The 18948-nt window shown below is 34.5% G+C and overlaps 1 protein-coding gene across 2 annotated transcripts; it reads right to left on the minus strand.

The window, feature by feature from the left end:
* Window positions 1–12338: 12338 nt before the first annotated feature.
* On the minus strand, window positions 12339–14446 carry LOC112702833 (probable phosphopantothenoylcysteine decarboxylase). Of its 2 annotated transcripts, none has more exons than XM_025754023.3 (3): window positions 14291–14446; window positions 13365–13808; window positions 12339–12875 (listed from the first exon to the last, which is right to left on the minus strand). In XM_025754023.3, the coding sequence occupies exons 2-3, from the start codon at window positions 13710–13712 to the stop codon at window positions 12585–12587; spliced, it is 639 nt and encodes a 212-aa protein (XP_025609808.1). In that variant the 5' UTR covers window positions 13713–13808; window positions 14291–14446; the 3' UTR covers window positions 12339–12584. The 2 variants fall into 2 exon arrangements, with proteins under 2 accessions (XP_025609808.1, XP_025609809.1); XM_025754024.3 differs by having other exon boundaries at window positions 13365–13732; window positions 14291–14435.
* Between the last annotated feature and the right edge of the window lie 4502 nt (window positions 14447–18948).

Below are 18948 nucleotides of genomic sequence, written 5' to 3' on the forward strand. Positions count from 1 at the left end.
TATTTCCAACACCACAAAGTCAGTGGGAAAGACAAATGGCCCAACCTTGACAATCATGTCTTCAATCACGCCTGATGGGTGTTTAATTGAACCATCAGCAAGTTGGAGACATATCCGGGTTAGTTTGACTTCATCAGTCAACCCAAGCTTTTTGATAGTAGATGCAGGTATTAGGTTGATACTTGCCCTAAGATCACATAGAGCTTGCTTGGTACAAGTACCTTCTAATGTGCATGGTATCATAAAGCTTCCGGGATCTTTAAGCTTCTCAGGTAAGCTTTTTAGAATGACTGCACTGCATTCTTCAGTGAGGTAAACTTTTTCAGTTTCCCTCCAATCCTTCTTATGACTTAAGAGCTCTTTCATGAACTTAGCATAAGAGGGTATTTGCTCAAGTGCTTCTGCAAACGGAATCTTTATTTCAAGAGTCTTGAGATAGTCTGCAAAGCGAGAAAATTACTTATCATGTTCTGCTTGACGGAGTTTTTGAGGATAAGGCATTTTGGCTTTGTATTCATCAACCTTAGTTGCTGCAAGTTTATTGCCTACAGCCGTGGGTTGAGAAGCCTTTTTAGAGGAGTTGCTATCAGCACTTGTATGTGTCTGATCCCCCACTGGTGTTTGAATACCAGGGGTGGAAGCTGGAGTGGCGTTAGACGCCAACTTCTTATCTGTTTCTTGCGTCTAAACGCCAGAACTGTGCTTCCTTTGGGCATTCAACACTAGTTCCTTGCTTGTTTCTGGCGTTGGACGCCAGGATTGAGCATGGGTTGGGCATTCAACGCCAGCTTTCCACCATTATCTGGCATTTGAGCGCCAGAATTATTCCTCTCTGGGCTCTGACTGTCCTCAGAGGGATTTTGGGTAGCAGTCTGTTCATTTCTTGGCTTCCTACTGCCTTGAAGTGGGGTATTTAATAGTTTTTCCACTTCTTAATTGAACTGGTTGGCATTCTTTTGTTATTTGTTTTGATAACTGCTGTTCTGTTTGCTTCAACTGCACTTCCATATTCATATTAGCCATTCTTGTTTCTTGCAATATTTCCTTGAATTCGGCTATTTTGTTAGAAAATCTAATTGCTGATTAAATTCAGTAGCTTGTTCAGCAGGACTGAGTTCAGCAGTTACTGTTTTAGCCTCTTCGTTGATGGAAGGTTCACTGCTTAGGTACAGATGCTGATTTCTAGCAACTGTATCAATAAGCTCTTGAGCTTCTTCTATTGTCTTTCTCATGTGTATAGGTCTACCAGCTGAGTGGTCTAGAGAAGTCTGAGCTCTCTCTATAAGCCCATAATAGAAGATGTCTAACTACACCCACTCTGAAAATATTTCAGAGGGGCATTTTCTCAGCATCTCTCTGTATCTCTCCCAGTCATCATAAAGGGATTTATTATCTCCTTGTTTGAAGCCTTGGATGCTCAGCCTTAGCTGTGTCATCTGTTTTGGAGGAAAATAGTGATTCAGAAATTTTTCTGACAGCTGTTTCCATGTCTTTATGCAGTCCTTAGGTTAGTTATTTAACCACCTCTTAGCTTGGTCTTTTACAGCAAATGGAAACAGTAACAATCTGTAGACATCCTGATCTACTTCCTTATCATGTACTGTGTCAGCAATTTGTAAAAACTGTGCCAGAAACTCTGTAGGTTCTTCCTGTGGAAGACCGGAATACTGGCAACTTTGCTGCACCATGATAATAAGCTGAGGGTTCAACTCAAAACTACTAACTCCAATGGAGGGTATACATATACTACTCCCATATGAAGCTGTAGTGGGGTTAGCATATGACCCCAGAGTCCTTCTAGACTGTTCATTTCCACTTATGTCCATGATGGAGAAAGGGAGATGATTTGGATTTATTTTATTTATTTTATTATATATAAAAAAATTATTTTCGAAATAATAAAATAAAATAAAATAAAATAAACAAAATAAAAATAAAAATAAAAATTTGAAAATGTTTTGTGAAGATTTTCGAAAAAATGAGGAGAGAGAAAGTGGTTAGGATATTTTTGAAAAAGATATAATTTAAAAAATTTTGACCAAGTCAACCCAAGTAATTCAAAAATTATGAGAAATTAAAGGAGAAGGTATTTTTTTATTTTTTGAATTTTACTATGAAAGAGAGAAACACACAAAAGACACAAGACTTAAAATTTTTAGATCTAATGCTCCTTGTTTTCGAAAATTTTGGAGGGAAAAACACCAAGGAACACCAAACTTAAAAATTTTAAGATCAAAACACAAGAAAGACTCAAGAACACCTTGAAGAATCACAAGAACAACAAGAACAAAAGAAATAACACCAGACTTAAAATTTTTAGAAAACCAAAATAAATTTTCGAAAATTAAAGAAAATTAACAAGAAAACACCAAACTTAAAGTTTGGCACAACATTCAATCAAAGAAAAATTATTTTTGAAAAAGATTTTAAAAATAAGATACCCAATTACCAAGAACATAAACCAATGCTCTAGCCAATTAAGCTATAAATGTAACGTATTTTAAAGAGGTATTTTTAATAAATAAAAATAAAAAAAATTTGAAAACTAATATTTTTAAATTGCATAAGGAAAACATGAAAAATACACAAAATAGGAAAAACCAAAGATCAAACAAGAAAAATTGACAAGAACAATTTGAAGATCAAGGAAAAATAAAGAACATGCAATTCGAAAATTGAGAGACAAAAAAAAGCATGCAATTGACACCAAACTTAGAACATGACACTAAACTCATAAAAAAATGAAAATTCAATTAAAGAAAAATAATATTTTTGAAAATTTTTTTAAAAGGAATAATAAAAGATGCAATCCTAGTGACTCTAAACTAAAAAGACAATTTTTTCCTAATCTAAGTAACAAGAATCACCGTCAGTTGTTCAAACTCAAACAATCCCCGGCAACGGCGCTAAAAACTTGGTGCACGAAATTGTGTATGCCAATATTAATGGACTATTTCTCACAGCTTTGCACAACTAACCAGCAAGTGCACTGGGTCGTCCAAGTAATACCTTACGTGAGTAAGGGTCGAATCCCATGGAGATTGTTGACTTGAAGCAAGCTATGGTTATCTTATTAATCTTAGTCAAGATACCAATAGGATTCTTTAGCCTTGATTGTAAAAGATAAATAAAAGGGTATAAAAGGAGTAATTGTTACGTAGTAGTGGAGAATATATTGGAGTTTTGGAGATGCTTTATTTTCTGAATTCCTGCAACATAATGCTTTCTCACTTTCATAAATGCAAGGTTCCTTCCATGGCAAGCTGTATGTAGGGCATCACCGTTGTCAATGGCTACTTCCCATCCTCTCAGTGAAAATGGTCCAAATGCTCTGTCATAGCACGGCTAATCATCTGTCGGTTCTCGATCATGTCGGAATAAGATCCATTGATCCTTTTGCGTCTGGCACTACGCCCAACACTCGCGAGTTTTAAGCTCGTCATAGTCATCCAATCCCAGAATCCTACTCGGAATACCACAGATAAGGTTTAGACTTTCCGGATTCTCAAGGATGCTGCCAATGGATTCTAGCTTATACCACAAAGATTCTGATTAAGGAATCTAAGAGATACTCATTCAATCTAATGTAGAACGGAGGTGGTTGTCAGGCACACGTTCATGGATTGAGGAAGGTGATGAGTGTCACGGATCATCACCTTCTTCATAGTGAAGCACGAATGAACATCTTAGATAGGAACAAGCGTGTTTGAATGGAAAACAGAAATAATTGCATTAATTCATCGAGACGCTGCAGAGCTCCTCACCCCCAACAATGGAGTTTAGAGACTCATGCCATCAAAGAGTACAAAATTCAGATCTAAAAATGTCATGAGATACAAAATAAGTCTCTAAAAGTTGTTTAAATACTAAACTAGTAACCTAGGTTTACAGAAAATGACTAAACTAAGATGGATAGTGCAGAAATCCACTTCTGGGGCCCACTTGGTGTGTGTTGGGGCTGAGACTTAAGCTTCTCACGTGCCTGGGCTGTTTCTAGAGTTGAACGCCAGGTTGTAACCTGTTTCTAGCGTTGAACTCCAACTTGCAACCTGTTTCTGGCGCTGAACGCCAAACTGCAACATGGAACTGGCGTTGAATGCCAGTTTACGTCATCTATATTCATGCAAAGTATGGACTATTATATATTGCTAGAAAGCCCTGGATGTCTACTTTCCAACCCAATTAAGAGTGCGCCAATTGGACTTCTGTAGCTCAAAAAAATCTATCCCGAGTGCAGGGAGGTCAGAATCCAACAGCATCAGCAGTCCTTTTTCAGCCTGAATCAAATTTTTGCTCAGCTCCCTCAATTTCAGCCAAAAAATACCTAAAATTACAGAAAAATACACAAACTCATAGTAAAGTCCAGAAATATGAATTTTGCCTAAAAACTGATAAAATTACCCTAAAATCTAACTAAAACATACTAAAATCTACATGAAATTACCCCCAAAAAGCGTATAAAATATCCGCTCATTATAATGCCACAACAACTCAGCGTAAAATAACATAATACTGACTGAAAGGCTTTTTGAAATGAAAACTCTTACCGTAACAAAGGAAGTGTGACTAAACCGAGTAGCGGCAGCTCCGGTGGTGGTCCCGGCAACACCCATGCCACACCCGGTGACCAGTATGGAGGCAACGACGGTGCAGCAGTTTAGAACACCAAGCAGCGGCGGCGGACGACTGAAATAAACATGAAGTGACAATAAAGGTTCCCGGAATCTAAAAGAACAGAAACCAAACTTAAAACCCTTACCGGCAGTGCGCACTCCAGCGGCGGTAGCGGGGATTCAAGCTACAAAAGCGGCGGTGGCTGACGCAGGTCTCTCCTTTCTCTTCTCTGCTCCCGTGCTCTCTCTCTCTCTCTCTCTCTCTCTCTCTCTCTCTCTCTCTCTCTCTCTCTCTCTCTCTCTCTCTCTCTCTCTCTGTGCAACCTGACGGCTTCCCTCTCGATGACATGGCGGCGGCAGACACGGTTGGGAGATACGACGATCGCGGCTGGCTTCATGTTGGATGGTGGCATCAGGAAAGGTGAGCAACGGTGACGAAGGCGCGGCGGTTCCAAGCCTGCGACCTCCCCTCACTCGCGAACCATGTCTGTTGACGATCTCAACGGTGACTACGAACAGAAGCAGCAGCTTCTTGGACGGCGACGGCGGTGCAAGCAGTAGGATGCAGCGGCAGCGACGGTCCGCGATGATGGCGCGACCTCCCCCACCGGCGCTCCCCTCTCTCGGATCTTCCTTCCCTGTTTCCCTCTTTCTTACTTTCATTCTTTTTCTTTCTTTTTCCTTTCTGTCTAAAGCTTTCTTTCCTTCATTCTTTTCTTTCTTTTTTTTTCCTTTTTGTCTAAAGCTGCTAAGTGTTATTAGGGTTTGGGGAAGGCAAAGACGGTGGGGGTAGAAAGTTAGGATTAGGGTAGTTTAGGTAATTTTAATAAAATTAGGGATATAGAGTATTAATTAAAAACCTAATTTAATCTATTAAATTCATTTTGAAAATGCTATTTGATTATTAATTTACTAATTGACTTTTAATCGAATATTTTAATTTAGAATTAAAGATAATATAATTTTTTCTTTGTTTATAAAATTAAAGTATTAAATTCTAGAATCTCTATTATTTAACTAAATTGTATAAAATTCTTATTCTTTTACGACTGTGAAGTTGTATAATTTAAATATAGAAAATTATTCAATAATTATAAAATTAAGTAAAATTTCTAATTTAATTGTCAAAACTTGATTTAATTACTTTTAATAAAATAATTTCTAAAAATAAAGTTTTTAATGAATAAATAAATTGAAATTAACTCATAATAATATTTTTCAAAAATTATGGGTCTTGCATCCTACCCATACTTACTGAACTAGTGAAATAAAGCAGCCGCGAACTCCGAACATGACATGCAAGCATCGAAATACAACCCTATGACAGACAATGCCACAACACCTCAGCGTAAAATAACAGAATACTAACTGAAAGGCTTTTCGAAATAAAAACACTCACCGCAACAAAGAAAGAGCGACTAAACCGAGTAGTGGCAGCTCCGATGGTGGTCCCGACAACACCCACGCCACACCCAGTGACTAGAACAGCAGCAACGACGGTGCAGCAGTTCAGAACAACAAGCAGCGGTGGCGGACGACTGAAATAGACATGCAATGACGATAAAGGTTGCCGGAATCCAAAAGAACAGAAACCAAACTTAAAACCCTTACCGGCAATGCGCACTCTGGCACCGGCAGCAGGGTTTCGAGCTGCAGAAGCGGCGGTGGCTGGCGCGGGTCTCTTCTTTCTCTCCTCTGCTCCCGTGCTTTCTCTCTCTCCCACTCTGTGCGACCCAACGGCTTCCCTCTCGACTACACGGCGGCGGCAGACACAGCTGGGAGATGCAACGACCGTGGCTAGCATCGCATTGGACGACGGCATCAGGAAAGGCGAGCAGCGGCGATGAAGGCGCGGCAGTTCCAAACCCACGACCTCCCCTCACTCGCGAGCCATCTCTCTTCGCGATCTCAACGGAAACGGCGAACAATAGCGGCAGCTTCCTGGACGGCGGCGGTAGCGGCGCAAGCAGCAGGACGCAGTGGCAGCGGCGGTCCGCAATGATGGCGCGACCTCCTCCACCGGCGCTCCCCTCTCTCGGATCTCCCTTCCCTCTTTCTTTTGTTCATTCTTTTTCTTTCTTTTTCCGTTTTGTCTGAAGCTTTTTTTCCTTCCTTCTTTTCTTTCTTTTTTTCCCTTTTTTTTTCTGAAGCTAGTAAGTGTTATTAGGGTTTTGGGAAGGGAAAGACGGTGGGGTAGAAAGTTAGGATTAGGGTAGTTTAGGTAATTTTAATAAAATTAGGGATATAGAGTATTAATTAAAAACCTAATTTAATCTATTAACATTATTTTAAAAATATTATTTGATTATTAATTTACTAATTGACTTTTAATCGAATATTTTAATTTAGAACTAAAGATAATATAATTTATTTTCTTTTTTTATAAAATTAAAGTATTAAATTTTAGAATCTCTATTATTTAATTAAATTGTATAAAATTCTTATTCTTTTGCAATTGTTAAGCTGTATAATTTAAATATAGAAAATTATTCAATAATTATAAAATTAAGTAAAATTTCTAATTTAATTGTCAAAACTTGATTTAATTACTTTTAATAAAATAATTTCTAAAAATAAAGTCTTTAATAAATAAATTAATTGAAATTAACTCATAATAACATTTTTTTGAAAATTATGGGTCTTACAGATCCCGGTCGAGGTATCACGTCGATATCTTCTGCCTGTCCCACACCCAATTTCGGTCGTGTTATCTGTACCCAGTCTAGACGCGATGTAAGAGAAAAATTTATTTTTCAACACGAGTATAGACGATTATAACTTAGACGGTAGTGTAAAATTTCGGGTTGGGCACAGATTCAAATGCAAAGATGCAATAATATAGGGAGTAAAGAATTAAAGCTTTCGCAGAATTGCTGAGTACTGAATCATGGAGTCGGATCGATCAAAGTATCATGTGCATTGCCGGCAATCAAAATCCAAAAATGAAATGATAGAATAATACCTCTATCTGCTAGGGTACTTTGGGGAGCTTTGATATGATTCATTTACAACTGCATCTAACTGGATAGAGTAAGCTGAGTTTACAGGAGGAACTGATGGAAACTCATTCTGATGCTTTCAAGGCGTGACTTCAAACCACAAAAGCTTGTCTGTGTGCTCCCCTCTTTTGTCGCATCATTCCACTATTGCCGACATCGAAATCTCCTAATCTTCTCCTCTTCATGTGCGGCACACCATTCTACCACTACACTCTTACAGAAAAGGAGAGCTTGATGGAAACCTGAAGCTTATATCACCAAATAAAAGAGAAGGAAATCAAACAAAATCATCGACAATGTGAGAAAATTTATTAACGCTAGTTTTTTGGCCTTCTCATACAGTATAAACTTTGTTAATATTTTACTCAAGACGCTGCATTTCAATGAAAAAAAATATTTAATGGCAGAAAAGAATAGGAGAAGAAAAAAATACAGCTCGATTCGTCAATCATGAATATTGTTTCCTAAAAAAAATGAACAAAACGATATACAAAGAAACATGCAATTAAAATCATCGTTCTCAACCAAATGCATCTCAACGTAGAAAAAGCAACAGGAATAGCAATTCAATGCAGTAAAAGTGAGAAAGAGTGTGCGACGACAAAAACCTTCCAAAGACAAAAACCTTTAGAATTCTTGTTGAAAGTTAGTGGAATGATATCTTCCTGCTTGAGGGGAGCTCCAGTGATGGAGTGTTACCCATATTTATTATACGAGATTATGTTCTTGCACCCAATTTGCAAACCCAATTTATCATATAACATCCCATTAACTTTCGATTAAAAAAAAACCTTGTGATGGCTTACAGTAACTGACATTAACATCGAAAATACTCCCATCAATTGTGCACACCGGATATTCAAGCGGAGTAAATGTAAGCCTGAATTGTTTAAAAAGTATAAGGTGAAGAGATAAATAACGTAAAAGGAGAAAGCTTAGGGAGAATTAGAGGGAGAGTAGTTACGCGCAGCAACAAAAAGGAAGTTGCTTGAAGGGAGTGCGATGAACATCGTATCCTTGATGTGCTGCTTTTTTTCCACTCTGCCGCCTCTGAAATTACCGTGAAAGCTCTGTTCGTCTCTACTCCTGAACCTTGCTTCTCCTCCTCCGCCTCCTCGTCTCTAAGATCTTCCTCTCCTCTTCTTGATTTTCAACTCTCTCACCTGTGACTTGTCCAATACTTCTACCACGTCCTCGTTATGGACGAAGAAGATGATAAGAGAAAATCAACCAGAGAGAGCGCGCGAGAAAGAAAGAAGAGAAAGAGAGATTGAAAGAAATCAAGGAAAGGTTTGATTTTTAAAACTCTAATTTTAAATTTGTTCACTCTTACCCTAATTTCAAATGCTCAAGTTCAAATTTTGGGAAAGAACGCGCCTGCCAGTGAAATATGAGATTGATTTGATATTCAAAGAAGATAGAATGAGTGAGTTGAGTGAGATCTGAGAAGAATCCAAATTTGATTTTAATTTCAAATCTCCCACCTAGTTTCTGCTGTTTGTATTGAACACACAACTTTCAACTTTTTATTTCTTTTATGTTTTTGTTTCATCATATAATATATTGTTTATTGATTATTATTAATTTTTCTAGTATGCCACTTGTCATGAACACAGACATACCAATTGTCGAGTATTGGAGCTGAACACTTGTCGAACAATAAACCTATTACTACTCTCCTATTATATATTAATAGATAGATAAATAGATTAATAGATAGATAGATAGATTTATCGAACGAATTCAACAACCCCAATCTTAGATATTAACATCACATATTCACACACAATTAAAAATTTTATCTATTACTTGGTCATCTAAAATTTAAATCTAAATACAACATATTATTTTTATTTATTTATTTATTTATTTATTTGATAATCTAACATATTAAAAAACAACATATTTAACTATTCAACCAAAGTCTTACCTTTTTTTATGTTAATTGCATGGATTGGAATGAGATTGAGTGGTTGAGTCTTACGTATAGTAAGTTCATACCTCTGACTCATATCTAAGTCTTGAGGCTTCGTTCCATTAACAATCTTCCAATCAAAATATTGTAGAAGAGAGGCCTAGATGAAATGCACTGTTCTATGAGCAAGTGGAAGTGCTGGACACATGCTTCTTCCAGCCCCAAATGGAATGAGCCCAAAATCAAAACTCTTATCATCCATTTTGGGCTCTAAGAACCTTTCTGGTACAAAGGAATTTGGGTCACTCCAAGTGCTAGAATTTCGTCCAATGGCCCATAAGTTAATTAGAACTTGTGTGTCCTTGGGAACTTTGAAGCCACATATTTCTACCATAGACTTTGATTTGTGTTGTAAAAAGGGAACTGGTGGGTGCAACCGAAATGTTTCCTTCACAATTGCATTTAGGTAATGAAATTCAGAGATATTTGATTCACGTGGCTTGCCATCTTTGCCAAAGGACTTGTAGGAGCTCCTCTTTGACTCTAGCCATCTTTTTAGGGTTGTGCACCAATTCTGTCATTGCCCATTCTATCCCAACAACAAATAAATCCTGGTACATCAATACAACAAATTATATATTATGTGCATTCATAGATGTATATAAATATATAATTTTCTCTTTATTTTTTTTAGTTAATAATTGTCCTAAATTTTCATTCAATAACTTAATTAAAATTTGTCTGAAAAACTAAGAATAAGAATTCATTCAAAAATTGAATTCTTTTCCATTTTAAAACAAACAAAAGTTAATAATTTCAATTTCAATTAGAATAATTCTCATATTTATTCTATTTATAAATTAGACCAATTTGGTCTAATTTTCAATTCCATTCTCATGGTTATAATTTTAAAAATTGAAAAATTTTTAAATATCCTTACAAAAGTATTCAATCTTTTTTGTAGTTAAGGACAAATTAGTAAAATAAAAAAAATTCAATTTTATTAAAATTATGTATCATTCTAAATTATAGATTTGAATTAAAAATAGGATTGAATTCTTTCTTTAATAGAATTATAATTCTTTTCTCTAAAAATAACTTTTCAAAACACTCCAAACATTTTAAAAGAAAAAGAATTTTGTATAAAAGTACTCTACTCACCACAAATAAATGTAGTAAATGATGACAACTTAATTCTGTCAAATTATTTTCTTTGATGATATTAATAAAAGAATCCAATACATCATCATATACTTCAAAATTTTTATTTGATAAAGTTTTTAGTAGCATTCTTTCATCGAAAATATCACTAAAAACTTTCAACAGCTTCTGAATAACGTCATCTCCCCTCTTTTCGGATGCCTTGTGGATCAAGAAATTGAAGAAGTGGAAAAAGATCCTCCATATTTGCCTTCCCAGCGTCTACCATTATGGACTCGACAGTCCCTTTAAAATCTTGAAATCCATCATCCCTAGTTCCATATTGATCAAAATCATTGTGACGGTTTTAGTTTTCACCTTAATGCCTTTTTTTCAGAAATAAAATAAAAAAAATTATTTCCCAGCACAATTTTTTAACTTTAATTTTCTAAATATGATTTATTTTTTAAAAGTTCATCGCACCTAGCAAAACTCTATAAAAATTATAGAGGCAAACTCTATGATTTATTTTTTAATTTATTTTAATCCATTGTCATTGTCTCTAAGTAGTATTTAGATATTCAATCAGTATATAGAAATATACAAAAATACACAAACAACAAGCATGACTTTTTCAAATATTTTTTAATTATAAATTAAAAAAATAAGCCATATTGGACAATGGCAACCATTATCATCGTCTCCAGAAATACACAGATACACCGGAATAAGCCATATTTAACAAAGATTTTTTTAATTATAAGTCGTATTTTATTTTGAGGAAATAGTTATTTTTTAATTTATAATTAAAAAAATCCTTGTTAAATATGACTTATTCCGGTGTACCTGTGTATTTCTGACGACGATGATAATGGTTGTCATTGTTAAATATGACTTAATTTTTTAATTTATAATTAAAAATTATTTTCGATGTATTTTTGTGTACTCATATATACTGTTTGAAGACCTATATATTATTTGGAAACAATGACAATAGATTAAAATTGATTAAAAATGTAGGATTTAAAAAACTTGAGTGGAGTATCCGGGTTATAGAGTTCGCCGGGTACAACAAACTTGCTCTAAATAAAAAAAAAAAATCGTATTTGGAGAATTAAAATTCAGAAATCATATTTAGGGAAATAAGAAATTTTAATGTGCACGTGCTATCTGATCTCAAGTCTCAATAACAATACTCTTAGTGGCTCTGTCCTTTCATCTTCTCAGCACTTTGCAAGTGATATCTTAACTTGCACATCAAACTACCTCTTCCCCACTATGTTCCTATAATCCTACCACCATTTTATAGTTTGATTTACTTTGGATGCAACATCTGACCCGTTGACGAGATAATTGATAGTTTCAGATCTAATAAGCTAAAATTATATGCAAAACTATCGATATAATCATAAACCGTTAATTTTCTTATCAACCTTTCAGATGCAACACTGAACCTGAATAGGTCCAAATCCTTAGAGGGCAGTCCGGTGTACAAATGTCCTGTTAATGCAAAGTCCGAGAAAGGACCGCACTAAAGGGTGTAATGTAAATAGCTTAACCTGATAATTGCATTGGTAGTTAATTCTAGGCTTGAATCCGTGATCTTAAACTTACACAGAGACAATTCAACCGTTACTCCAAGGCTCCCCTTCCATAGATCCAAACCCTATATTTTGCTAAAATTTCATTATTAATAAAGCTAGAAGAGCATACACACCTAGAACTGTTACTGAAGAGATACAAAAGCATCCCTCTAGAAATTAGGAGACTGCTATAGCAATATTAATACACACCATCTACTATGATCAGATTAGACCTGAATGTAAGAGAAACATAATTCTAAAAAAGAATGCAAATAAAACAGGATCAAGGGGCCAAGGCAAGTACTATAAAGGTCATTCACACTTGTATACATTCCTACACGTCACCGTTACCTTGCTGAGCCTTTGACTCGTAAAAGAGCCTCACAGTAGAGTAAATGGTAGCTGGTTCAGCCATTGCACCATTGCCATAATCACCACAAGCTAACCTCTTTGTAACCGGGGGGATGAGAGATATACCGAGCTCGTCAATGGCAATGAGATGTCGTTCCGTGAAAGGATTGTTCCACATGAAAGTGTTCATGGCTGTTGCAACAAAGAATGGCTTACTGTAGTCCCATGCTCGAACAATACATGTCAGTAGATTGTCACACAACCCTCCGGCAATCTAGAACAGCACATATGATCGCAAAATAAGAAAAATAATAAAGCAATGATTGCCGATTGCTTATGCTGAAATAGAAATATATTTGTAAACTAATAAGATGCATAGTAGAACAAAAGATCATGGTTACAGTCGGAGACTATCCCGGGACAGAATATGAAGACTTTGAAAGCCACTAACTTGTTTGCAAAGAGATCGACACAAAGATAGGTGAAATGTTTCTGTCCCAGGACATGGTTTCTCTGTCTTTTCTATCCATCTAATATAGAGACAATGTGTACAGATTTTCTCCATCTACACTGTCCCAGTGCCTCTATGCTGAGACAGTTACCAAACGAGGCCCATGTGATGCATCGGAACACAGATAATATTGTGTAAACTTGCTAGAAATGTAATTTAAAGTCAAAGAGAAACTAGCTTTAAATTCCACATACGATAAAATATATTTTGGGTTTAGGGAGAAAATGTACCAACATGTATAAATCTAATTACCTTGCCAAGAGTGTTTGCTGATAATGGAGCGATGACCATGATATCAGCCCATTTGCGAAGCTCAATGTGAAGCACACTATCTCCTAGTTTCGTCCAACTTGACCATTCATTCTCGTCGATATATAAAATTATATCCTTAGGAATTGCTTCTCTGTCAATAAAATGCAGTGACGCACTCGTTGCAACTGCTCTTACTTCTGCCCACTCAGAAAAACAATGACAAAGATTTGCAAATTTGACAGCAGCCACACTCCCACTAGCGGCGAGTAGAATCCGAGGCTTCCTTGATCCATTATCTACCGACATATTATCTCCTACTGAACTTACAGCTTCTGAGCGCGCCATCATCCAGAGATTTCAACAACGATCTTGAATATCCATGATATAAACAAGATTTTTCATCTTTACTCATTAAAAACCTCCAGATTGTAAACTAGAAAACTTCTGTTCATGCCACATCAATGCAAAAAAGGAGAAATTTCCTTTGTTGTTCAAAAACGCCACAATAATACATTTAATTCATATAGCATATATGTGACTATGGCCCTGAATTGTTAACATATAATCATATATCTCCAATCCATATAAATGCAACAAATCAGTGAACCCGTGATAACAATTTTCATTGAGAATAAGGAAAAAGAAAGAAGCAGTACACGAATTCAAACCAGATTTGAGACAACATTGTATAGAAACCGGAAAGGGGGTTAACTTGAACATATTGTCAAACACGTAGTGGGAATAAAAAAAAAACCCATGATTTCTATTTTCAGGAAACGCGTAAACCCAACAAAAGATCCAATTTTTACTCTCTAAAATTTAATGGGTTGTCCAGACAAATTAAAATTAACAATTTTTAAAAGAGTAACAGAATGCATGGGTATCAGACCCTAAAAGGAAAACGAGGAACAGGAAGTGGCACCAACCTGTGAAATCTTGTCAGACACAAAATCCTAAGTACTCAGCTTGAACCTCAGACCGAAACCTCGAGCTCTTGCCTCATGCGCGTGTTTTGTGCTGTTGAGAAGAGACAATTTGAGACAACATATGCACATAGAACAAACATAGTTAAAGTCGAAAACACTGAGCCTCTTATAAGTCATAACGAAGGAGTGGATCCTCTCTGGTGAATAAAAAACTGGATGGTGTGTAGTGTTTAATCTAACTATTCATCATTCTTTTTTTTTTATTTATTTCTGGTCCTACTATTAAAATCAAAAGTAAAAAATTACACTGTATTTTGTCAAATGTTAAAAAAACTGGGAAGGATCCATTTCCGTCATAACGACTCAACCTCTGTTTCGGTTTTGCTATTGACTCAGGTCCACATGGACATTCAGCTGAATGATACACAATAAATTTTACTTTGGTTTTGAATACGTTTTTAAAATATTTTACTTTTGATAAAAAAAAAAAAAACAACTTACGATTTGGCCAAGAAGTAAACAATATATATTAACTAGAGTAGTGCTAAGAGGTCAACAAGTATTGTAATTTATAACTATCAATTAATTATTATTATTTGAAAAAATTCTAAAACAACTCTTGACAATTATCTCAAAAAATAACGAGGTTCTTGACAAAAAAAATACAAATCTGACTCTGAGTTTTACTTTTATAGAACGGATTAGTCCCTGCGCCAAAAAAAAGTCAATGTTATTTTTTTACACAGGGCTTAATCAGTCCTAAAAAAATATCAAGAGTAGGGTTGGGTGTTTTTTTTTTCTTGGAAATCTCGTTGTCCTTTTGAGATAATTGTCAGGGGTCGGGGACTCGGGTGAAATATTCACTCTAATAGTTTTAACGGTGTGAAATTACATCTAATGGTGTAGGATTGCTCACTTTCTTTTTTATGTTTAAGTGCTGGACAAATTTTAATAAAATTGCTAGCTCCTTAGATTTTTTCTATTAACTATAGAATATTAACACAAATTTAACTTGATCAATTTTTTATCAAAAGAATATCTTAATTAACTTATGTATATCAAAAAGAGTTAAAAAAATATTAAAAATGAGTAATTTGTAGTTTGAGATAAAAATCATAAAGGCATTGTTATAGTTCTTTTATGATAATTTATAATTTATAGTTTTGTAATTTTTTATGGAGGAGTTTTTCATCTATAACTCTATCATTGTATTCATTTCTTTTTTGAATTTAAACACATGCCATCCGCTTAAGCTAAAAAGCATGTTTGTGAAAGAAATTTTTAAATCCTCTATAGTCTATAGTACATGTTTTTTCTTCTTTATATTGAGGAAGGTTCTGAGAATCGGAACGGTTATCGAACCGTTTTAATTATTAGTTTATTAGTTTATTAATTTAATTGATCTAATTATGGTTCAATCGAAAAAATTATTTTAGAATAAAATAATAAATAAATTATAAATAAACATCCTAAAATATAACTCAACCCACTTTTTGTCTCATGACAATACTGTCATTGATAGGGGTGGTAAATTAGCCTAAACCCGCCGAACCGACCCACGTAACCCGTCAAAAAAGGCGGATCGGATTGAAAAATTGAGACTACCAAATAGTAAAAGTCCGTCTAACTCGCACCGCTTAAACCGCGGGCTTTGGCGGGCAGGGCAGGCTTCCCCGCCAGACTTAATATTTTTTTAGTGAGGGGGTATTTTTACAATTTTTTAGCTAAAACCTAACTTTTCCCAACCTAACTTACAAGAATATGGAGATAAAAATTGAATGGTTTGGATTATGTTTATGTTACTTTGAAGACAATATTTATAATTATGTTTTAAATTATGTTTATTTTACTTTGAAGAGAATATTTATACTTATGTTTTAGATAAAAACTTGGTTTATAATTATATTTATTAGATATTTATAATTACAAATATTTTAATGTTTATGAATATAAAAAATATATATTTTTTATGCCTTTAGAAATTATAAATTTATTAATATGATTGTGAAATTCTATATATTATTTAATAGTTAATAGTAAAAAAAAAGAGGAGCTTTGGCAGACTTAGCCCACCAGCCCGTAATTAGGCGAGGCGGGATGGGATTCTAAGACCGCCTCACTAAGCGGAGCGGGGCGGGCCAGCCCGCCAAAGAGCAGGTTTCTAGCGGGACAGGCTTCTCCGCTTGCCACCCCTAATCATTGAGACAACAACATCTCTTTCATCTCTTTCCTAATGCAAAGAATTAAAAAAGATCAAACAAATTGAACAAATCTTGTAATACTAATGGTGAATCCATCTTCTTAATATTATAAATAATAAGAATTCATCACATAAATTCATTACTATTACAAAATAAACTAATATACTTGACAAATAGGTAAGATATGATACAACAATGCCTTTTGATAGATTTTAGAATACGTCAAGCAACATATAAAGATAAATTAATAGCATAAAAAAAATAAGAAGACAACACTTCAAATAATCATTGAATACAATGTAAAGTTATTTATTCACTGAGATCTCACATTATACAAACAACTTTCATGACTTAAGTTTGCACATTTTCAACAAATAATTGTAATCAATGTTATTTTTTCTTTTACGATGACATGTACAAATCACTTATAGTACAAAACTACAAACTAACTAGAAATAAATATGAGCTTGAATACATGATTATATAGTGTAGTGAGGTGAATTTTGGTAACATGAAATTATACCATGCTCTCCCTGTGGATTTGTCTCCAAGAAACATTATAATATTCATGAATTCACAAAATTTTTACTCTAGGAAATAGAGTACATACATACTGGATTAGGCAAGTAATGTTTAATTACTTCAAATAAATTTGCATGGTCTTGACCATCACCACGAGAAAATTCAGTCATAAATTTGTCTATGTCCCGAAATGAGTGGCATAAGATGCTAAGAGGCTGCAAGCACAGAGGAATTGTGAATGACTTTGACTAATAACACATACAAATATGCATTGAAAACGTACAAAATTTCAATAAACATTACTAAACAGAGCCAAAAAAGAACAATCATCATTCAGCAACAAACAAACATTACAAAACAGCAACAAATAATCACACTATTACCAAATTTAAAAAGAATAAAAACTAGATAAACCTAATCATAAACACCATTACCAAATTAAATAAAAAATCAACCAAAAATTACCTTACAAATCCAATTAAAAATAGCTTTTTACTTTGTACCCTAAACACCAATTAAATCACATGAACCAAAATTAATTTGAGGAAAAACACTAAACCTTCACCCAGCAAAATCAGCCAAATCAGCAACTACAAAACAAAGTCATTGGTAAATTTGAACAAAAAAATTAGGAGCCATCAGCAATTAGTAAAACACTATCAGAGCCATCGAGCAATTAGAAAATACTAAAACAGAGTAAAAGAGTAACAGAGCCATCGAGCCATCAATAAATTTAAAAAAAATCTTGCAAACATCAGCAACTAGCAAATACAAGACCGATCCATCAGCAACAGGCAATTACAATTTACAAAATATTTCAAGAAAAATGGGAAAAAAATGGAAGAAGTCCGAAGAATAACAATTTCAGAACTTCAAACCAAGAAGAAGACCGAACATTCAGCGAAGATGAAGACGAGAAGCCAGCAAAGATGAAGACGACGTGCCGAGCTACTGAGTTCCAGACACGGGAAGAGGAAGAAGCGGCGGCGATGAGGACCTGGGGACGGCGGCGGCGCTGAGGACTTAGGAACGGCGGCGGTGATGAAGGGCTAGGGTTTTTCCTTTGCTTCAGAGTTCTTCAGGTAGTCACGAATGATTGGGGAAGAAGGGGGGATTGGTTCACCAATTGATCTGCTTCTGTTTTTTTTTTTTCAAATCAACAAAATGGCGTCGCTTAATCTGAACCAGCCGGTTACAAGTCCAATTTAACAGGCCGATTTTTAACCAGTTCGGTAATTTTTCAAGTGGTATTCCAACAGTTATAAGTAGCGGATTGGATCGGACCATTTTTATGTCGATTCTTGGTTAAACCGATTCGACCGATCGATTCGGTCCAATTTCTATAACCATAATATTGATACTAATTATATCATAAATGAAATTAAGAAAAAAGTATAAAAAAATATTAATTTTTCATTAAAAATAATATAGTTTATAAATTTCTTATTACGTAGAGGATTGAAGTTCTCTCCTCACCTTAAAAATAATAAAATATAAGATAATTCTCTAGTGCTGACTATTTTGATATTGAATTTGTCTAACATTTTTTTAAGATAAGTTTTTAATATTTTAAAATTATTTATTTTCATATTATTTAAATTAAATATTAGCTTTTAACTCTTTTTGTAAATTAGATATCAAAATTTAGGCACCAAAGTCATCACCTAAAACATAATCACAACCTTACGTTGAGAACTTTAGTTCAATAGGTTGCGAGAACCGAACCGATCACTAAATCGATAAAGTAACTAATTTAATAGTTAAACCAAAATTTAACCGAAATTCAACCGAGGTTCAACCAGTATAACTAAATATAAAATAAAATTATTAAAAATTTAATATATAATTTTATATATTTAAATTCAATAATTTTTAAACTAATAAAATTTAAAATTTTATAATTTCACATAATAAATTATCCATAATTTATAATTA

Source organism: Arachis hypogaea, chromosome 7, assembly GCF_003086295.3.
Source record: "Arachis hypogaea cultivar Tifrunner chromosome 7, arahy.Tifrunner.gnm2.J5K5, whole genome shotgun sequence".
In the NCBI taxonomy this organism is placed as follows: Eukaryota; Viridiplantae; Streptophyta; class Magnoliopsida; order Fabales; family Fabaceae; genus Arachis; species Arachis hypogaea.